Source organism: Argiope bruennichi, chromosome 4 (assembly GCF_947563725.1).
Source record: "Argiope bruennichi chromosome 4, qqArgBrue1.1, whole genome shotgun sequence".
Taxonomy (NCBI): Eukaryota; Metazoa; Arthropoda; class Arachnida; order Araneae; family Araneidae; genus Argiope; species Argiope bruennichi.
Window position 1 is genome coordinate 109,389,286 of NC_079154.1, and position 24,210 is coordinate 109,413,495.

General features: G+C 26.8%; 2 protein-coding genes across 2 annotated transcripts; one reads left to right on the plus strand and one right to left on the minus strand.

Moving 5' to 3' along the window:
- Positions 1-3,304: 3,304 nt before the first annotated feature.
- Positions 3,305-5,640, plus strand: LOC129967107 (DET1 homolog). The gene has a single exon (XM_056081782.1). The coding sequence runs from the start codon at positions 3,508-3,510 to the stop codon at positions 5,299-5,301; it is 1,794 nt and encodes a 597-aa protein (XP_055937757.1). The 5' UTR covers positions 3,305-3,507; the 3' UTR covers positions 5,302-5,640.
- A 2,954-nt stretch (positions 5,641-8,594) lies between these two features.
- Positions 8,595-24,007, minus strand: LOC129965921 (BTB/POZ domain-containing adapter for CUL3-mediated RhoA degradation protein 3-like). The gene is made up of 6 exons (XM_056080207.1): positions 23,750-24,007; positions 22,096-22,312; positions 20,221-20,480; positions 14,291-14,343; positions 12,330-12,528; positions 8,595-10,901 (listed from the first exon to the last, which is right to left on the minus strand). The coding sequence occupies exons 2-6, from the start codon at positions 22,259-22,261 to the stop codon at positions 10,665-10,667; spliced, it is 915 nt and encodes a 304-aa protein (XP_055936182.1). The 5' UTR covers positions 22,262-22,312; positions 23,750-24,007; the 3' UTR covers positions 8,595-10,664.
- Positions 24,008-24,210: the final 203 nt, after the last annotated feature.

The window sequence follows — 24,210 nt, forward strand, 5'->3', positions numbered from 1 at the left end:
GATGGTGCCATCAGTAAACAGAATATATGCAAAGTCATGTCACAAGCAATTAAAAATTATTTGTATGGAATAGTGCATCATCAAATGCGAATCTGGAAAGTCAAGGTCACTCTCATGAAGGGAGCGGCGACTTCACACTTTCCAGTGAAATCACCGCTCCGATAAATTTCAGTGATGAATGGAATTGGAAAGAATAACCAGTCCGTTCACTTTTCAACCCATTCACATATTTCTCCTTTTCTGTTTTGTTCGAGAGCTTCCATTGGCCATATCGTATCGATTGTTATTTTCTATCGTGATCCAAAACCTGTTATCGAAATATCACTAGTAAGGTCGTATCAAGGATTTGAATCAAACCCCTCAAAGAAAAGTATTGATCACTGGTATTTGTGACTTTATGATATTGGTTACGTAATAACCGCTCATAAGATATTCGTGATCCCTAATTCTAATACGTATCAAGTGATTTTATTTTAAATATCAGCGGAAAAAAGATATAATGGTAATTATGGGGACGTGGGAATTATGGGGATGGGGGGTACGTGGGAACAGTTGCATTAAGAATTATATAGCGTGAAGTAATTAGCTAATCAAGGACATTGTTATTTAGGACTGATGTATAGGACCCTCTTCAAAGAGTGTACTGAAAATTAGAATCGCCAAAAATAAAAATAGGCCGAGACAAATATTCAAAAAAAGTGTTTTGCTTATTATATATCTAAACTTTATAAAACATATAAGTTGAAAATATTAAATTCAGTTCCCTGAAACTGAACCTCATCTGCCGAAAATTCTAAATTCATGTCTTCTTTGGAGTTATTGGGAATTATTTAGCTAACATATTTGCAGGAATCTGTAATACAAAACTCTCATCTGGTAAATTTTATCTGAGGGTGCAGAAGAATATTTTGTTTAAAAAGTATTAAGGTTTTTATTTCGGATAAAAATGTATCCTGTAAAACCCAAAAAGGAAATGTTTTTTTCCTTTTCAAATCTTTAACAATTCCGCTGCAAAAAAAAAAAAAAAAAAAAATCAAATAGGCGCTTTAATATAATTAAAGATAAGATGCTCAGATTGCGGCAAAAAAGGAATAGAAACACTATGATTTAAAAAAGAGGTTCATAAATTCGAACCCAAAATTTGAAAAAATAAACACTTTTTCTTGTTTGAAAAAATAAACAGAAAAACACTAACAAGAAAGAAAATGCATTCAAAAGGAATCGCATTGAATTAGGCCACAGGTAGCTGCAGAAACGGGAGGATCAAGGAATTTGTCCAAACTATAATAGAGCAGATTTTCTTACCTTTTCTTTCAAAATAAGAAAAAAGATTGAGAAGAATTTGGTGTTGTATATATTCAAATTGATAATTGATAAGAACAATATTGAGCGGCGTATACGGGATTCGATATTGCGATGATAATTTTACTTTGTCTTGTGAGTTTTATATTAGAAATATAGTAGAGTGATATGTTGTTTAGTATAATTTTGTTCAAGAAAAGGATTTGTTCGGGGAATTTGAATATTTTTGGATGTCTGTTTTATGCAATAATGTTAATCTCTTCATATTGTCTTTAGCCTATACGAATAATAAATTGGTTGCTAAATGTCTACTTTGAAAGAAGTTTTTTATCAACCAGGATGTATTTTAATGGTTGTCGAATCTTGCATTATTGTACAATCATTTTACAAAGTTATGTCTGAAACACTAAAGCCTGCGGGATTCAGTTTATAAAACTTTGAAGCTTCAAAAAGTAAACAGGAATAAAGCAGATAATCTTACCTTTTCTTTCAAAACAAGAAAAGAGACTGAGAAGTTGGTGTTGTATATATTCAAATTGTTAATTTATAAGAACAATACGTATTTTATTTACAAATAATAATAAACTATTTATAAGAGCAGATGAATAGATGAACGATTTGTCATCAGAATGAATAGTAGAAACTGAAAATTGAGTCGAGTTGTTTCTGTCCATCATATAACAACAAAATTTATTTGAAATTTCACATTGGAAGAGTGCACAATGCAATGTCTGTCCCATTAAGTCCAAAGACACTTTCAAAATAATTTCTCTATTTAAATAAAATACCAAGCATGGTGATAGATGTATCTTCAATCTTCCATTCAAGTGTGTGTGTGTGTGTGTTTTTTTTTTTTGCTGTTGTTGTTGTAGGGATGACGAATATTTTCAGAGCGGTTATTACGTAACCAATATCAAAAAGTCACAAATACAAGTGATCAATACTTTTCAAAGAGGGGTGTGATTTTCAAATCCTTTATACGATCTTACTGACGATATTTCGATTACAAGTTTTGGATCACGATAGAAACTAACAATCGATACGATATCACTGAAATTTGCCGGAGCGGTGACGATACGATATGTCCAATGGAAGCTCTCGAAAGAAATCTGTGATTGGATTGAAAAGTGAACGGACCGGTTATTGGAATTATCTTATCGTATCATTGAATTGCACATCACTGAAATTTATCGCAGTGGGGATTTCACCGGAAAGTGCGAGGCTTCACTGGAAAGTGCGAAGTCACCGCTCCACTTTACGTGAGTGACCGATATTCATATTTGATGATGCACTATTCCATACAGATCATTTTTTATTGCTCGTGACATGATTGACTTTGATTACATGTACTCTGTTTACTGCTGGCGCCATTTATTGCTGGGATATAGGACAAAAGTAAACATTTTAAAGAAATGACATATATTTTTAACATATTTTCCAGAAAATGGTTCACTCTAATAAATAAATTAAATAAATAGTTTTGAGAAAAAAAATTAAGAAGTAAGCTGAAACAGATAAATTAATTCAATCACACGTTAATTAAATTAGTAAATTAAGTATTAATTACAATTAATAAATTTTATATTTAATATTAAGTAATAATTTTTAATTAATAATATGATTGAAATAACAGATATTTGGAACGCATATTTAAAAATAACAGTAGCAATATTATTTGTTATTCAAAAAATCGTGGATTATGCATCTCTATGTTGTTGTTCCTAGTTTTATTTATTTATTTATTACGGCAACACTTCCTTGATCCTGCGAATTTATGAAACAAAATAATGCCAAGTTTATAACTGAATTTGAACAGATAAAATGCACTGGTCAAAAATACTTCAAAATTCAATAGATTATTAATCTGTTCAAAAAATATCTCTTGCATATCAGTTTTTAAAATTTTTTCCTTTCGTATTAGAGAAGTTATGAAGCATCAAGATTTGAATAAAGACATTTTAACTGTAACTGTTACTTTCATTAAACAAAACAAATACAAAACAAAAAACTGGGGGAAAAAAGTTTTGAAGTTTCGTTTACATTGTTTTGGATTGCTCTTACTATTCTTGTCTAGGAAAGATTATCACCTTGTAAATATTTTTGTTTTGATGTATCTTATTCTATATTTATTCTTAAAATCTTATAGTTGTTGATATTTGAATTCTTATTTTATAATCTGCTGAGACGTCAGCTTAAAAGATAAATATGAATATCGCTTCAAAACAGGACAATCGAGAATTACATATTGTTGTTAATAAATGCCGGTCTCAAGATAACAATGTGACTAAACCGGATTACGGTACTCTACATAATCCAAATTGTAATTATTACTTTAATAATAATAAAAATAAAATTTACCGCCGTAAAATACCTAATCAAAACATTGTCGCGAGACTAATAAAACGCGAAACACATTTTGTGAAACAATCAGTTTCTTCACATTATGCCGTGCGACAGTTTCATCAAAATATTGTTCCGAATTGTACAGTGGTTGATATTGAAAAACCTCCATGTTTCTTGCGGAAATTTTCCCCTGATGGTCAACATTTTGTTGCATTTTCATTAGATCAAACCTCGATTGAAATCTATGAATATAAAGGCCCTGCAGCAGGTGAAACATTACTGAGTAAATTATGTGTTGGACAACCTAATGCAAATGATCCTGATCATCGAGGTATTCGTTCAAAAATATTTGAACAATTTTTCAAATTGAAACATACTGTCAATGTGGCAGTGAATGATGAGCAATTAAACAGAGAATGTAGTTTATTTACTGATGATGGCAATCACATTATTGTTGGTTCTGCTGCATATATCAGTGATGATAATATGCCACCCTTTTTTGAAATTTATAGAAATAATGAATCAGTATCTCCGAATCCAAGATCATATTTAGAAAATTATACTTTACATTTAATTGATATGAAAAATGGAATTCTCTGTGATAGACGTACATTTAAAACAGATAAAATTTTTCTTTCTCACAACCAAGGTTTATATTTATATCATGATTTCCTATGTGTTTTGTCAGTTCAGCATCAGACAATTCATGTGTTTCAAGTAAAAGATAATGGCACTTTTATTAATGTTCGTAACATTGGCCGATTTTGCTATGAAGATGATGAACTATATTTGTCAAGTGTAAGATATCCAGAATGGGAACCTTGCAAAACACCATTTAAACCTTATCGTGAAACTTCTATTAATGCCCTAAAACATAGAATTCTTGTATTTTTGTATAAAAGGGCTGTTGAAGAATGTAAAAATAAAGATTCTCCCAAACCTCTTTGTGAATACTACCAAAATTTTGAGCATTTTTGTCAACTCAGAATGTGGAAAATGCAGTTAATTGATAAATCTCACCTTCTAATTAAATATGCAAGTGAGGATGTCATAACTCTTCGACTGCCTGACCCCAATGCACAACCATCCTTTTTTGTAGTTTATAACATGGTCACTACTGAAGTATTAGCTGTTTATGAAAACACTTCTGAGAAATTATTGAACATCTTTGAAAGCTTTTGTGATTACTTCCGAAATGCTGCATTACAAGCGCCAACACAACTGTCTTGTTCTCCATCCAATAATACATATGCTAGAACTTTACAGCACAGATTCCAACAAACTATTATAAATGCAAGATTTGGTGGTCAAACAGAAGCAGTAAAACGTCTTCTAGCTCAATTGCCTATTAGTTCACAATCTTATAGTGTCAGTCCATATCTTGACTTGGCTTTATTTAGCTATGATGACAAATGGGTATCAGTTATGGAAAGGCCAAAAGCATGTGGTGACCAGCCTATTCGCTTTTATGCCAGAGATTCTGGACTATTGAGATTTAAAATATATGCTGGTGTCCATGGAAAAAATCATCCTGTTTCTGCAAGAAGATTGGTTGCCTTTACTTTTCATCCCTTCGATCCATTTGCTATTAGTGTTCAAAGGACTAATTCTGAGTATGTAGTCAATTTTCATGTTAGACATGTAGAGTCAGACTGAAGAATCTACAAGTCAAGAAACTTGAATCTTTCATACTCGCAGTCATTTCTCATTATTACTGCCTACTGTTCCAGTTTCTATTTTTACCCCTTCAATTAAGGTTTACCTCAACTTGGTAGTATATGTAAAGTTATGATCAATCATATTATTAACAAATGATGCAATATGTTTTTCAACATATCATATGATGATAAATGAACTACATAAAACTGAGTAATTTTTCAGGTTTAAACATCATTTACTATGTACTTATCTGTATAATTTATTATGTATATTGCTGGCAATTCAGATTGAATTTTGCTTGAATAAGCAATCATTTTTAAATGCATTGAAATAATCTTCATGATTATTTAACTTGAAATAATGATATATTATGTAACTTCCTTTCCTGTGCTATCAATTTGAATTTTTAGAGAAAATAATTATTAGAGAATTTAAAATGTAAGTGTTTCAAAAATGAACTATATATATTAAAATTATATTTCTGAGGGTATGATATTTTTAAAATATTATTTCATGTTTCAATTTATATATAGAACTTTATATAAACAATAAAAGGAAGAAACAAATAATAATTGTATAATTCTAAAAAGAAAATTCCTGTGACATGAACAGGGCTGGCACAACATTACAAAGGGCAAAAGAATTTGATAATATTTAGAACTTTCTAATATTCAGAGCTATCACAAAAATTCAGATGATGTATTTGAAAGTTGGTAACAACTCATAAATATCTATGAGGAATAATATTTTTCTTTAACTTAATTATTTAAATTTTGTATGAATTGCAATACTTTATATAAATTAGTTTTATCATTGGAACTAAATTGCTGAATGTGACAACAGATATCTACATATATATATATATATGTTTTTTATAAATCACTTTTAAAAGTGTTTAAGAAGTATTTTGGTAATTTGATTGTAACAAATGGAATTTTATTGAAGCCCATCTTCTTTGTAAGAGTTCAGTATTTGTAAAATATCAATCACTTTATTGTAATTTGCATAGTTCTGTGAATAAAATAACTATTTAATAATTTATGTACGCATATATATGTATATTGTATGGGCTTCAGAACAAATATTTATCACTGAATACTGTGTATTCCCATATATAGTGAATATGATTGTTTGAAATAAATATTTATTACAAAATATACATTTTGCTCTGTTGAATTAACTTTCTGTTCTATATGCCTCTTTCTGTTCTGTTAAATTGGGGTATGAACTTCTATAATTATTTTACTTGATTTGACTATTACAAAACTTGACATAGAAACATATATTCCATTATAAATTATCAAATGTCATAAACTTTGGAAAATTTCATGTATACAAATTCAAAATCTCAATTTACTTTATATATTAGTGTTATCATATTCTTATTATTCATACTAATATAATATTTCCACTTTTGTTAAATTTCATTTTGAAACTATATGATGGCAATTTAGGAAAAGCCTAATAATATTTAATTATCAATTGATAAGGTTGAAAACCTGTTTTCTTACTAGTGTAATGTTTGATCTACAATAGAATTAATATGAAACAACAATTATCATATTATAAACTTCAGCTTAAGCCTTAACTTTACAGTATCTGCAAATAACTACATGAGATAGCTGTTCCTTTATTTTATGGATTCTTCTAGTATAGCCCATAAGATATGTTTAAAGCATTCCAACATTAGCATTTTTCTGAAGTAACTAACAAAAACATTACAACAAAAAATAAGTCTTGGGACTATTTAAAAAAATGATTTTAATTATATCAATTTAATATACATACATAACTTTCTTGAATTTATGCCATTTTTTGAATATACATATGTTAGCATAATTTTGTAGATGCACGATAAAATTTTTTTTTGAAACTTTAATTTATTTCATTCCAGGAAGCATGATTTTTGTACAAGGAGGCAATATTAAAATGCCGGTCTGTTTACATCGCTATTTAAGAGCAAAAGTGACAAATTTTTCCCTTTAGTGATTTTACTAGGAGATTCTGACAGGGATTTCTTTGCCACTTGTTGATTTAAGCAAAGGTATTTTAGGTATATTTTTAAAAAGATGTGCAAATGTTCATTTTATGACTTTAATCTCTTCATTTCTGGTGTGGGAATGATGGAATCAGCAATTTTATTAAGCACATATTAAACATAATTAATTGAAAAAAAGTGGGAATTGGATCGGGAAATAAGAAAACATTTTAGAATAAAATTAACATGGGCTAATTTAAAATAAAAATTAGGAAATTAAATAGGATTTCAATTAAAAGATATTCCATATAATGTATAATTTCCAACAATAGACAATATTGTTACCTTAAAATTGAAATTGTTTTGTTTGTTTAGTCCAATATTTAATCTCATAAATTTCCTTCATTGTTGACCTTAAAATTGAAATTGTTTTGTTTGTTTAGTCCAATATTTAATCTCATAAATTTCCTTCATTGTTGAAAGTTATAATATTCTGTTGAATATTTGTGCAGTTTACAAACAGAATAGAAAAGTGAAGTTACAATATCATGAAATTTAGAAGATTGGTGAATCAGACATTTATTAATTTAATTTATTTAGATATTTATTAGTTTAATAATGCTATGAAGTTATAGAATTGGTCTCTATTAGAAGGGTTGATGAGCACAATAAGCAAATTTAAAGCACTAATATATGACAATTTAAAGGAATCATGGACATGAAGTTACATCTGAACAATATATCTGAAACTAAATATAATCAATATTTTCCAAGCAAACCAGCTAATCACCAGATGCAACTAGTTATTAGAAAAGTTATGAGAGAGTGGCATTCATGCACATAAGAAAGGATATTGCAATGTTATACAGAATTCTTAACAAGATCTGAAATTTAATTTCAACTAGATTTTTAAAACTAATCATCCAAGCAAGCATTCACATTCTCCATCAAGTCATAAAAAATTTATGTTGGACTTCAAAAATACTTTTCAAAGTTCTGTTATATTACTTTGTATTAAGTATATTTTGTCTATAATTAATTTAATAAAAAATAATAATTGAAGATAAAATGCTTAAATATATGAAGCAATGTTTCTGTTGCACTGTATTTTTGAATACAGTAATAGAGAAACTTTAATTAGAATCCATTTTTTGAAGAAATGCAATTCATGCACCTGGATTCAAGGGAACATATCAACTGCAATTACTATAAATAGAATAATATTTAGACAGTGGAAAATAAAAATGTAGGCAAAACAAAGAAATTCTTTCAAGAAATATTTATTTCCTCTCATCAAGAAAAGAAATGCAAATGAGAATATTTTAAGTCAATTTCAAATTATTCCTTGTAATTTTTATATGTATATTTATTTATGAAACAAAGAATACAGAAATTAATCATAAGAATCAAGACCACTTGATTTGCTGAACTGATATGATTATTTCACAATGAAAAATACTCTGTATGCAAAAAGAAAATATATAACTTTAGCATATTTTCACGTATTAATATTAGTAATTGAAAAAAACCACAAGGAAATCGAACACAATAAAATGGCAGTCTACAGAAAGGATGTATGGTCTTTCGATTTTAATATTAAACTTTACAGAATAAAGCACAAAAAAAATAACATTAAATTATTTCACAAAATTTTATCTGAAAACTATTCAACTTCTCTAGAATATATATAACTGGGTTACAATTACATTGGTATTTCATAACAATCAATTGCAGTAAAATTTTTAAAAAATGTGGAAGATACATGATTCAGAATGTTTCATTATTATGCCGACATATATTATCATGCAAGCATATTCAAAATTTTGAAAATTCATCTGAAATAATAAAATATTTATGAAATGAAACAGTTTTTTTTTCTTCATAGGCATTGATGAATGAATTATAGGTGATCTAAATATATGATAAAATAATGAATAAGCTAATTTTTTAATAATTGCAGAAATCTTGCAATTATAAATTTTGAACAAAATAATTTTATTTCAAAAACAGAGCATCCATTTCTTTAAAAATTGCAATCACAGCTAAATATTTCTATTACATTTATAACATTTTTTGCATGATTTACATTCTAACTGTATACTACAATTTTATTATTATTCTACTATAAACATTTCCTTTATGTTTATACTTTTGCTAACAGTTTGTAAGCAAAGATGCTCAATATATCATGGTCACAGCAACATCACAATTTATTCATAGTTTAACACAGAAACGGCAAAATCCAAATATGTTCAATAGTAGTCCATTAAACTGCCTCCAATACAAGTCTATCAATATCTATTTTTACCACTTGCAGTTTGTACAGAAACAGAGCATTCGTAAATTTGAAATTTCTGAATATTCATATGAGTAAACAGTAAAACTCTTTATTGTTAGTTCAGCAATAAGAACAAAGCTTTTAAGAGAAGTCACTTGCTGATTCTTCAGAATTCTTGCATGTCCATAGATTACAAGTATTTGTAAATTTGTCTCTCTTTATATTTGGAAAAAGAGAGATCTGCAGAAAAGTGTTCAGGAAACCACAGATGAAAACTATAATAGTTAATAGTCACAATACTGATGATCTCCGTATTAGAATGAATTATGATAGGTATTTCTGAGAAGTCAAGAAGAATATTTTTGACACAAGTTTGAAGCACATTGTTTATAATTATTCAGTTTCTTTCAACACAGTAGTAATAACATTCAAACACATATCTAATTTTTTTTTAAAAAAATCGAGACAAATATAGTAGAACAGGAAATTTGGCATATAAATGTTTTTCTTTCTTTTAAATTTTCTTCCCGGCTTATCCTTCCTATATCCATATATTTCTGTAATTTTATTAAAAAACCTATAGCAAAGTACAATTTACATTTTAGATTGTACATACAACTAATAATAAATAAACATTGTAATTATGTGGATACCAAGCCGTTTTCCCTGATAGTATAACATAAAATGGAAACAAAATAAATAAAATGTATCAATAATAATAAATTCAGATCTGACATTTCTTTTTCATGGCACAAAATAAATCCAATAAACCATATTACATATAATACTAACTGGTGAAATATTTATAATTTTTTTTTCTCAATAACAAATTATTGGCAACATTCTTAGAGGAACATTAGTAGGCCCAGATAAAATAAAAAATTATTATTTTTACCATCACAGTGAATTGAAAACCACCATTAAACGAATGCATAAAACATGCAAACAATTAAATGAACACTATACAAACAAAAAAGTTTTAATATTTTAGAAGCAAAGCCTTAATAATATAAATTCATAATAAGGAACAAATCTGATATTTCACAGAACTTATATGACTATGGAAAATAAAGAAAATAGACAAAATAAAACTGCTCATGTGCGTCAACTTGTCTGCTTAGTATTTCGTATTCGATTTAAATGGCAACTGTCCCTGCTCTCTCTGGAAGAAGATCCAGGTGTACGTCTATCATCTTCATCATCACTAGTATATGTTGTTCCCATAGCAACTGCACCCCTAGTGCTTGTTGCTTGCATCAGATCCATATCAGGTCCATTTCGATTTTCATACAAGAGAATATTAAGAGTTTCTTCATAAATTCGAGCTTCTGGAAATTCAACCTTTAAAAAAATACCATATAAGCATTATAATCTAATATATTCTTATGGTAATAAAAGATGAATACATATAAAGTTCATATGAAACAAACCAAATCAACATGAAAGTTAAATCTCCAAAATCAAGATAAATTTCTGAAAAAATATCAATTGCTGTAGTTCTATTACATATACAAAAATGTTGAACCAAAAGAAATCTTTATACATTTATTTCACATCACCCAATATCTATACTAATAGATATGAATGTACATGTTAGTTCTTTCTCTAAAGGTCAGATCATTTGATTTACAATTACCAAAATTTGGTATATATACACCTTGGTGGATAAAAATATGTACCTCCAAGAGATTTTGTTTTGAAATTTTAATTAGAATTCTACTTAATTAAAAAATTAAGCTGTATTCTGTTGTTTTTCTGTGATAATTTCTAAAAATATAATTGCAAAAAACTAACATTTCCTTTTCCAAATTATTTTATGCCATTCCAAAATTTTAAAATAATGTCTTTTAAATTCTACCAATTAAATAGTCTTGTAAACTTTTGCAAAATATTTGCAATTTTTTAAAAATAACTCAATTTCTAACAACAGATTACATTGTTGACATGAAATTCGACTGTTTTCATTGTTTCATCAAATACTTAATGACCGATTTTCTTACATAGTTTAATATAAGGGATTCTGTTTAATATCCCAGTTGTTAAAAGACAGACAAAAAAAAAAGTGGTTAGAGAATAGAGAAATTCAGAAAATAGATTAATTGGATATATACATATTTAATAGTGATATGATGTTTCATCTCCATTAGAAAGATTCATGCACAAAATAAACAGAATTTAACTAAGGAAATTAAAAGAATACAGCTTTAATGTCAGACAATTTGATAGAATTACAAACATGAAATTATAAATCACATATAACCAATATGGTTGGCATACCAGTTGGTTGCCCGAAGCAACTAGTAAAATAAGTTATATTCTAAATATAATAATATACATTTTTAATCGAGTTCACATCAAACTAAAGAAATTTTTAAAATGAATTAAATCACAACCAAATAAATTGAATAAATATAATATTAAAGAAAAAATATCAAACAATTTTTTAATCCTACATTAAAACATTAAAAAAATTATGGAAAATAATTCATTAGAAATATATTATAACACTTTCTATGTGTTTAAAACAAATAATTTTTTTAAGCATGAAAAGCAGTGATAAGAGTTTAAAAATATTTAAAATAACTCAGAAAATTGACAAAAATAACTAGATAAAAACAGAAAAATGTTTTACCTATTTTATATACTAAACAGCAAAACACTAAAATGGTCCAAATAATTAATTGAAAGTCTTTCTTTACTTTAAAATAATAAATAATATAAGCTCAATATTGAAAAGATTGCTGCCATTAAATAAGAGGACATACAAACCTTCGTATGCTTTTTATCAGTTGCATACACAATGGATGTACAACAGACTTCAGCAACTTTCCGCCCATGGCCATAAAATGACCAGCAACAAATCTCATTGCTACCAATCACATCTTTAATGAACAATACACGTCCACTGAACCGAAGAGAAAGTTTATCAAATAACTCTACATTTTTCAATAAATTGTCATCAGAAGTGCTGGAAAGAAATAAAAAAATATGATAAAGAATATCAAATAAAATATAATAAAAATAAACAGTAAATATGAATAAATCTTTTATTTGTTACTTTTTCTCACATTCATTATGCAAGTACAATATTTTATTTCTAAACATTTCTACAGTTTCTTTGTGGTAAACTGTTTAAAATAAGCTAATCAACATTTGACAAATGTTACAGGCTATTCTATGGATTGTATATGATACTATTGGAGGAATGAAAACTTTAAATTGATATTTTCTATGTTATATTTTTGCTCAGATACTATTAATCAAACTCCTGTTTAACATATTATTAATCAGACTCCTGTTAGACTGTTTTAACAATTAAAGTAGAGGTATGAAATTTTTTAGGAATGTGCTGAAATATAAGTTTTGTGAAAATGGAGTTAGCTCAAAGATGTGCAGGAATTATCTTCAAAAATTTCAAAGTCAAAATTTATATATATATTATATAACAAAAATATATAATAAGAAGTAAACATCAGAAGAATCACTTTTATGTAGTACTAGTTACCTTTAATGATCAGCTGGTTTACTAGATACTAGTTATATTTAATTTTAGTTGAATCAATTGGATATATTTTCATATCCATAATTTCATGAAATTGACAGGCATAAAAGTCATGTTATTTGAAGTGTCTAAATTATGTTCTAACTGGATATTTATGTTAAAAAATAACTATCCAGTTCACCTGTTTTTTTTTCAAGGTACTATAATTCAACTTTTTTTTTTTTTTAATTCTGTTTATAAAGTATACAGATATTAAATAAAATCCTTCTTTAGGTTTCAACAATGAAAATTATGCGATTAAATATTTCTTGAAACAATGAAAATGGTCTGCATTTCTGATAGCAATCTAATCTACTGCTAGAAAGTAAATATTTTTTAAAAAATTGCACAACTATTAAATTGATATTATTAAAAAGACAATTATTTAAATTTAAAAACAATATAAAATTAATTTCTGCACAACATTTTTGTAAGTAAAAAAAAAAAAAAGCAACACAATTCAGCTTAACTTTTAATTCATTAAAACTTTATTTTAAATATCAAATATATCACATCCAGGTGCAAATTTCCGTGGTAGTTATAAGTCAGTTTGGCCTGTAGAGCATCAATACAAACACATGCATTCATCTTCATTATTAATACAGTACTTTTGGAAAAACAGTTTTAAATATGCATTTTTTTTTTTTTTTTTTTAAGAAATCTTTAAGGATTTTTTTTTTTTTTTAAAGTTAGCAACCAATCTCAAATTTTTGTGTAGGATAGTTACAGAATATTAGATCATATTAAATACAGCTAAAATCAATGGATCAACTTTAAAAAAATGTTAAAAATTATTGAAAAAAATTGTTTAGATGGTAATGTGTCATTTTAAACTTATATGATAACAAAATGTATACATTTATTTGGTTAAAACATTACTGGCCAAACAACTTTTTAAAACAAGAAATTAATAAAAGGGCCACATAATCAATAGTTGAAATTCAGCAGTCAATATGAACCAATACAAGATATAAGCATTCAAACTAAAAATAAAAACATAACAAAAAATAAGTAAACAGATTTTTTTTTTTTAACCCAAACACTTATTATCTGACTAGAAGTATTTTTCATTCAAACATTTTATTAATTCATTCAGTTTCAAAAAAATAATTAACAAATTTCTTGCAACTAGGATCATAACCACAAGTTTCTAGAAAATATATTCAAAATCGAGGAAATATATTCTTACTTTGTATAGGAGTATTTATTGTTGTGTCGATTAATAAGTAACTTCACAACAGGCTGAAAGAAAAAATAATAATTAAATTACTTTTCTAATAATTTAATTACAATGGATCTGTATTATTTAAAAATAAAAAATTCCGCTAAGAAATTGAAGTAATAAATTCTGATTGTATAATTTCTTATAACTAAACCAATAATGCTGAAATGAAACAACATTTTTTTACTTATTTTCCAATCATGATTTAAAAAAAAAAAAAAAAGAAGAAGAAGAAGAAGAAGAAGAAGAAGGGGGGCGGGGGAGCTGGTTTGAGAAAAATAAAATTTAAAAACTTAAAATAAAATTTGGAAAGGAAGAAACAAAACAAAATAAAAACTAGAAAATTATTTTATTATAATATTTCACACTCTATGCAACACTTCACTACTTTTACATGTTTCTTTCCATAGATGAAATTTTAATACAACTTGAGCTTATAATATTAGATGAAGCAGTTAATCCTCTACCACATTATATTTCAACTAAAAATGCCTTCAATGCAAAATGGTATTCAAAGAAGATGACACAAAAATTAAAACACACACAAAAAAAAATTAGAAAATAAAAACAGAACCAATATCTACACACCAGGATTCCAACATTCTACCTACAATAGCAGCAGCACATCAAAATGCAACTAATCTACATTAAAGAGAATTGAGAGCTTCTGGATCAGCCTCTCATACACTTTTTTCTGTAGTATAAATTTTAACAAAAAGACAGCTGGACACATAAAAAAATATTGTTCTAATTTTGGTACTTTTTGCTCAACTAAACTGCAGCTGAAACATATATCTCAAATACATCACTTTTCCTTTTTAGTGCATTAATAAAATATACGACAAATGTACTCAGCATAGAAATTTTCTTTCAAGATATGAGCAAACCATGGCACAAATTTTTTATAGTATAATATTTAATGTTTTTGTATTATAATTCATGTGCTAACAGAAGTAAAGTGACATTTTGTATCAACATTTAACCCTTCAACCGGCTGGAACGTAGAAAGTCGCTCCAACGTGTCTCTTGAATACCGGCTGGAACGTAGGAAGTTGCTTTCCGAAAACTGTTTTGAACCCGGCTGGAACGTAGGAAGTTGCTTTCCGCAAACTGCTATTAACCCGGCTCCAACGTAGAAAGTCGTCAATGCTTTCCCCCTTAAATGCAATAAACGGGGTGGGTCATCTGCTTGTTAAGGTCATTTTGTGGTTTTCGCTGACAGTTAGAATTTGGGTGGTCCCTCCAATTAGGGGAACGAACTCCCGAAAAGGGGAAATAACGCTTTTCGTAAGAATTCGCGATTGCAGGATCGATTGGTGATATGAGCTGTATACTTCATTTCTGATTTGGATATTTCATTATTTCGCCACAAATTTAATATCCAAATGAAAACTATTATACTTATTAAAGGTAGGGAATCCCTCATATTTACATGTCATAATCATGTATAACAGTTAATGATTGTGATTAGTTCGCAAAAAAGTACGTTTGAACTTTTAATAATACTTTTATTAAAATGCTGTAAAATATAAAAAAACAAATCCTTATATAAAATTTTTTAATTTATTTTCATCCCAATTATTAAGCGAGACAAATATTTATTTATAAATGTAATTTTAACTATTGTTTAAGCTTTGTATATAGATTTTGGCCAAGCATTTAATACGTAATGAAAGGCAAATTTGAAAATTTTTGGATCTAATTATTTTTTACTGTTTAGAATGAGTTTTTAGTAAAAGCGTTTTTAATTTTTTTTATAGACGTTTTTATTTAAAGTATCTTGATAAATGTAGTTACTATTATTCTCTTATACTGCTTAATATTATTTTTTATTTCACTATTTAAATACAAGCGTTGTTCACTGGTTTTTGCAAATCATATTTGTCTTTCGTTTTTTTTGGGGGGGGGGAGAGAGGGCTCAGGTTATAAAAAAAACCGCTTTTTTTATAAATATAAAAAATATTTTTTTAGAAATTATATCTTTAAAATATATAATTATATTATAAATATATATTTAAAATCTCTATAAAAAAATCAAAGCACATTCAAATGGGAGGAAGAGTTGTGTCTTGTGACGGGCTGCGAAAAGCGTAAATGAAAAAAATTACTTGGTAATAATAAGGACTATTAAAAAAAGTTTGGCATATGAAAGAAAGAAAATATATTTAATAAATGGAAAACATTTATTTATATTCTTCAAAATTGGATGATGTGTATGATATTGCTTTGAAGAATAGAATTAATGAATGTATCTGTGCAATTATAATTATTGCTTTGCAATAAAACAGCATTAACTATTTAATGAAATTAAATAAATGCATTAAAGGCTGATACGATTTCTAACTGTTTGAACGTATCACAAGGCTGTGGATTCAGAACTTTTTTTATCTATGGATCTCGGTTCCTTTCAATTGCTAGTATTCGGTAAGAAAATCCATGTGTTTCTCTATGTGAAAGTAGTTTTTCGGCTTGTTCGCATTGTTAAAAGAAGTTTTACGATCAAATCAAGCAGTAAAATGTCGGTAGGTTTAGTGCTTAAAGTTGCCCAAGTTACATTACAAAGAGAAGTGTTACATCTGGTGAACAACAGCCTATTCAAGGAAAATTAGTGTCTCAAAATGGGTTATATAGAACATGCGCCAGGCAGATTGTACAATAGAAGTACTTTTAATACGAATCTTGCATTGAAAGGGAGGATATTTTCCCTTGCTAGGCATTCAGCAAGACAAGAATTAATTCTTGAAAGAGGTTTTGAGTAGTTCTTTTAATCTTTACCATTCTTGAAATTTATGAGTCTTGGATTCAAAAGATTAATTCATCACTCCTGAAAGCGGTGTTCTTTTTATTAAGTTAACGTGGGTATTATGGCAATAATCTATGAAAAAAAGTTTTTAAGCTTTGCTCTTTAATCAGTTTTAGATTTTATATCAAACAAAGTGTGTGCTCTACTATTTTTGATTTTCATATCCATTAAAGTTTTTTTTTCATAGAAGATTTAAAGACGTATTTCTTAATATATTCAATAATAAGTAATGACTAAAAAATAAAATAAAAAATTCGATTTCTCTGTTCACTAATACAATGCAAGTGGGTTTTCTTACTAAATTTGTTTATATTCTAGTTGAAATTCGGCTATTGATCAGATACTACTGAAGATTGTTTCCAATAGAAAAATTGCTTCCTTTAGGAAATTTATTTCTAATGCAATCCTAATAGCAATTTCTTCCTAAGGGCAATCCTAATAGCAATTTTCAAAAATGAGCTAAAAATGTTTCACCAATGCTTGATTCTGCACTTGAACTTTATCTAAAGTATAACAGAATTTTTAACAAAAGCATACCACTGAAAGATACTCAGCATTAAATAATTAGTTGGATCATATCTTGATATCAACAATGGAAAAAAATTAGGTTGAAATGATAGAAGCAACAATGAAGACAATTTAATTTCACTTCCATAATGAAATATATTGATGTAAAATATGCTTAAATTCGATAAATTAATATACAAATGTCAAATTAGTTAATTTACTTTTCTTCGAATTACCACGGAAAAATTTTAATTAAAATTTTTACTATGCTTTAAAAATTCATAATTTACGAAAATAGTAGCGTTTGAATTTTTAAAAAGCTATTTGTGAATATTATTTTTGCTTTGATAAAAAGTAGTTACAGATGATAAGAACATCATGAGACATTTAACATTATGAGAACATTTTAACATCATGAGACCATGATGAGTCATCTGTGACTAGACCACCAATAACTTGCTGCTTTATCACACCAACATGATTCTCCGACCTGTCTTTGCTAATTAATTCTATGATGTAACAATTCACGCTTATCTCTATTTTTCTTAAAAATATAAAATAACTTATATATATATATATTATTTCTGATTTAGCACAACCTTCTTAATATGTAATGTCATTGTTAAGCATATTTTCTCCCATCCAATTTTTGTGACCGGAGGATAAGATCATTTAAATGAAGAATTTCTGCCCTTCTTGCACAAACTGGAAAAATAAGGAACTGGTAAAATAATAAAATAATTACAGATTCATTAATATCTATAATTTGTTTTATTTTAATGAGTGTGCCAAAATTTGTAGCAAGTATTTTTATTGTTGCAATGAAATAAAAACCTTAATTTTCACTCACTGGTTTTAAACGTTATTGAAGTTATGATTACTTACTCTAGATTGTTTTTCATTTATTTTATTGTGCATCTACCTTTTGAAATTCACATGCAGCGAAATACCTTATAAATATTGCCAGTGAAATTCGTTTGAATTGTTCAGAAATGAAGAGCATGGAAGCAAGAGTCTGAAAGGGTAATTCTTAACTGTTGGACACATGCAGCTAAGTCTCATTTTTCGTAAATTATCTACGAGATAATTTACGAATTTTCATAAAAAAGCATAATGTTGTAACTTAATAAAATGGGTACAGTTGAAATTTTGATTTCATTGATGGAGTTAGATGAAAGAAAGATTCTTCGCAATATTTAACGCCAGAGAAATGCTTGGATTTATGAAAATATTTCTGCACTGACTATAAGTCATTTTTACCAAGATTTGTGACAAAATTAGGAATGATATAAGAAATTGACATTCAAAATATTCACTTATTAAAAATATGAATGAAATGATGATTTTTATCAGATATAAGCCTCGTGAGTAAATGGATACACTATGTTTTCTTATTTTAGCATTAAAATTAACTTTAAAAATTTATTATTTCAACTTATTTTTTAATTATTTCAAAATAAGATAATTAGTCAAAAATATTCAAGTTAATAATATTTTCATCAACATATTATCATTAAAATATTTACCTACTATATATTGACAAAAGATTGTTTTATTATTTTTCAAAACTTAAAAAAATGAAATGAAAAACAAAAATCAAAAAATAAACAAAAATTTTTTATAAATTTTTATTTATAATTTTCAATAACAGATTATAACAGATTTATATCTGAAATGAATGTAGTATTTTTAAATTAATAACAATTTTTTATAATTTATTTCAATCAGGGAGCTATAAATCATGCTATTTTCATTTCGAATACCAAATATGCGAGTAAAAGGCTTACAACTAAAAATTAGAAAAAACTTAAGTAAAATTCACTGAATGTCAGTAAAAAGAATGTATTATATTCGTAATGCAATTTGATGAATGATAATTCCTTTTAAATAATTTATTAAACAAATTTTTCTATTACTAATAAAAATTTATAAAATCATACTGCGGATTTTTTTTTAAATTTATTTTTGAACAAATTCTATTTTCTGCAAACATTGCAGATTAAAAGAGAAGTTCTCAGAGCGAAAACCAACTTCTTAGTTGAAAAACCGCATGGCAATTGCCCTGCGTCGACAGATTTATTACTTTATTGATCAGTCAGTCCTATTCAAAATCCCCGGTGTTTAGGGGGTGGCGATGGTCGAGACGCGGGAAAGTTTACCCCCTGTTGTTAATGGTCAGGGGAAAGCAAAAACATACCAGGCCGGTTTAGGAACGTTCTGCCAATTTCTTTTCTAGTAAATTGTGTTCAACCTTTATTTTGACTGCGACCGTTTTAAGAACATTCTTAAGCTGGACAGCCGACGCTCGATGGGTTAAACATGAAGATAAATATTATCGGGCTTAAAAAACATCTTTTTTTCTGTACAGAAACTGTGCCTTGAACTACATATCATTTTACTGTTTATTAAATTTTATAGCTAAGATTCCTAAAATAGCTACTGTTAATGAATAGAATATTAATAACATTAATATTCTAAGAAACCAGATCACATTAATATACTATTCAAAACAGTTAAGAAAAATCACCAAATTAATAGCATTTATTATTTAGTTTAGAATGGAATTAATAAGAAAATGCAAATTTACCTTAGTAGAAGAATTGATTAACATTTGTTCTTCTTTCGAAGATGTAATCAAAGGAACTCTGCAAATTGGTTCCAAATCCATTTCTCTCTTTCTTAAAGCAGATTCACAACACTCAGAAAGTTCCTGAATTAAATAATATTTGGCTTCAGCTAATAATTCAGATATTTCACGAGTTGAATCAGGTAAAGGAACTGAACCATCACGCAAGAAGTTGAGAATAGTACCAAAATGACGACCACAGCGATCAATCAATATCCAACCTATAAGAAATATATAATTATTTGATATATAATAAAAATAAATACAAAGTAAACAAAATAAATAATAAAAATAGACACCTAATAAAAACAGATACAAGAACATTTTTTGAAGATATTATTCATAGCTTTATATATAAACACCAAGATGCAAATTTAAGGTGTATAATAAAAAAATAAGCAATATATTATAGAATAATATCATTCATTCATTCACATTACTATCATTCAAAAAATTATTATAAAATAATAATTCTTAAGAAAGATATTAACAGTTTGAAGTTCCATTTTAAAAAAAATTAAATAATTGAATTAAATTTATTACAATAACATATGAATACTAGTAATTCTACCAATTTAGAATGAAATAAAAGTTCTAAACAAATAAATCCTTTAAATTAATCAAATAGGATTTAAAACTTTTTTTTAAGGATTGTGAATATAGAGAGAAGGGGAATGTGGATTGTGAATATGGAGCATTAAAAGTGAAAGAGAAGTATTAATTTTATGTTAAAAAACATTAAATTTTAAAAGAAGAAATATAAAAGCTTTATACCTGATTATTAAAGTATGGGACAGCTATAAGAAAGTGAACCAAATTATCATAAATTAAAAGTAATAAACCATTAGCTTAATTAAAATGCAATAAGTATTTTTCAATCAATTGAAAAACTAAACTTTAATTAAAATAATTAAACAAATAAAAATTTAACTTGTAGCATTCTTATTAGAAAGATTTAAAACTCTTTTTTTAAGTAAACAAATACTATTTTATAGTAACTTGTGAACTTGTAACATGGGCCTTTTGTATGATTCTTAAAAAAATCATTTGGAAAGTTATTTTACAACATGCACATTCTTCTCTGTGCACCACCCTACAATATTTAAATATTTATCTGAAATTTTCTGAAGTCAGAGTCATTATAATTATTTGAAAAAAAAAATTTTAATCTAAGAAAATTAAGTGGCATTTTTTATTTCATGCATTTTAACATCCAATCAAGATTTGTGAAGACATTAACAGAGAACTAAGACATAATGAAGAAACTACATGTCTGTGTTTTAGAAAACAACTGCATACAGAAAAAAGTATACCACATTATATTAATTTAAATAAACATTGAACTTTAAATTTTATTTTAAGAAGTGCACTTCATCATAGATATACAATTATATAAATTTAATATTTCTTAAAATGAGTTCACTAATTGAAACTATGTAAGAATTGCCAAATTTTTATATTTTTATATACACATGCATATGTAATCTCATAAAAATAAAAGCATTTTTAATGTTACCAATACAATAAAATGTAAACAATGTATAATGCTTAACAGAATAAACACTGCATCATTATGATTTATTTATTAATGCAAAAAACATTAACATTTTAAAAAATATGCAACACAATTTTAAGTAAGCACATCGGGCAAATTCAATTGTTGAAAAATAAAGAGTTATTAAAAAGCTTATATTAAAAACAACTTTTTGATTGCACAAATGTTTTAAGAAACAAATAATCATAATGAAATTTTATAAATTTATAAGATTTGAAATAAAAATGCAATACAAGAAAAAGTGTGAACTACAGCTCCATAAGAATGCACTGTTTTCTTACCTTCAGAATCAGTCAAAACTTCCATACGGCCACTAAACATGGCCCGTAGCATGCTATCATGTTTAGTTAATGTGCCGATAGTTGTGTAATGGAGAGATCCACCAACATTCAATTTTACATATTGACTAGGAGCTCCTTTGATAACAGTTCTGTGGTCCCCAGACATAACAGGCTTCCTCTTTGGAACCAGGATGACTGTTATAGTCAATGATGTTACCTATAATAAAACATAACTTTGTGTTTAATTTTCAAGACAACATTACATGATAAAAAAAAAAAAATCAGAATTATTTAAAAGTAAACTGATATAAAAAAATATTAAAACTTGGAATTCATCTCAATTATTTTGTTTTCCCTTATGATATAAATAATGAACATTCCACAAATAGCTCTTTTATAGCATAAAATAGACATAAACAAAATATATTTGCAAAATGGATGGCAGGAATTAAGGTATGAAATTTAAATTCACATATAAATAACAGAAAAATAATTTATTTATAAATTTTATTTAAATTAGGTACAAACTTTTCACAATAAAGATTAAACTGATATTTTTCAGAATGTTCCTTGAGATAAAAATTTTATAGACACAGGAGAAAAAATTTGGAGTATATTGACTATTTAAAACCTTTTCTGTCACTGAAAACATAAAAATTAATAAATTATTTATTAAATAGACTTGTATATTGAAAGATATAGAATTCATTTCACAATTTTTCAGTGCCTGAATTTTTAAAACTTCATAAATTTTGTTCCCCCATTTCCAAAATTTAATGAATTATTTATTTGAAATGCAATATAATATAACAAGTCATAAATACATACAGGCATGATATGCATAACAAATTCACCATATTTCTGTCATCTTTAATAACATAAAATTAGTTATTAGTAAGTAACTGAAAGACTACTCCAATCCTCAAATTTAAAATTTAGAAAATCATACAAATGAATAGATTTGTTAATATAACACACAGAAAGTTCTTTAAAAATTATTAATGAAATTATATTTCCAAAATATATCAAAGATATATTTTATATATGCATATATAAAATATATCTATCTATATACATATATCTACATTATATGTTTCCATATAACAATTTTTGTAGATCTGACTAGAATTTTTTTCTAATAAGAGAATAATAAAAATATGGTAACAGACATTTTACACTTGCACAATACTATTAATAATAATACATGAATGAAACTAGCATTTTTATTTAAATTGAACATGAAATAAGTCATACTTTCTTATTCCTTTAGTTAGAAAAAATATTTTTTTCCCCTTTTAACCGATTAAATCATCGAAAAACTTATTTTAATCAAGTCAAAAAAGAATTCACTTAAAAATTATTCTTAATAGAAAATTAAACTATTCGTAAAAGTTATAAAATCATAAGAATATTCAATGTTCATTAATTCATTTAAATATGAAAGATAAATTGATCTAAATTTGTGTATTAACCATCACATATGGAGAAAAGCAAATCAGAAATCGGGCGTGAACTCTTAAAATGGCGATTGACAGGATGTAGAAAAGTAAAAAAATTAATAGGAAACGTGAAGATTTAAAAAATTCTATTAATGAACAAAGTACTAGAATATTATAGATGTAAAGATATTTTATATTTAGTGCCTAAAACTTACTTTAGTTTCAATTTTAAATCAAACAAAAATTTCGCTGCATGAAACCAGAAATTGTACCAAATTTGCCGATTGATTAATGAAGCGTGAAATAGTCACGTAAGATACTTGCACAGATGTATTAGTAATCTCTGCATTTTTTTGGCTAAAATTCTACTGATTTGATCACTATGACTTATTATGATTCACGTATATCATTTGAAGTCTGTCGATTTCTCAAAATGGGGGAAATTTGTTTTTGTATATCAGATGGGGACAACTTGTTGCCATTCGTACGAAAAAATACAAAGAAAAGTTAATGCCGTATGAACCCATGGCGGATCACGCGAAAGTTCCCCGGTTTGATTCGATTCTTATTTAGCCAATATTATAAAACATTCTTGAGATATCCTGATTGACGACAATGAAACAAAGAGAGTATTGAATACTTCCTTTGCATTTGAAAATCTAGATGAAGTTTGATC

Coding starts and splice junctions, on each gene's coding strand:
- LOC129967107 (XM_056081782.1), top strand. CDS start 3,508: ATGAATATCGCTTCAAAACAGGACAATCGAGAATTACATATTGTTGTT.
- LOC129965921 (XM_056080207.1), bottom strand. CDS start 22,261: ATGTCTGGGGACCACAGAACTGTTATCAAAGGAGCTCCTAGTCAATAT. Junction 20,481..22,095: donor AGTTTTGACTGATTCTGAAG/GTAAGAAAACAG, acceptor TATTTCTTATAG/GTTGGATATTGATTGATCGC. Junction 12,529..14,290: donor AATAAATACTCCTATACAAA/GTAAGAATATAT, acceptor ATTTCTTTCCAG/CACTTCTGATGACAATTTAT.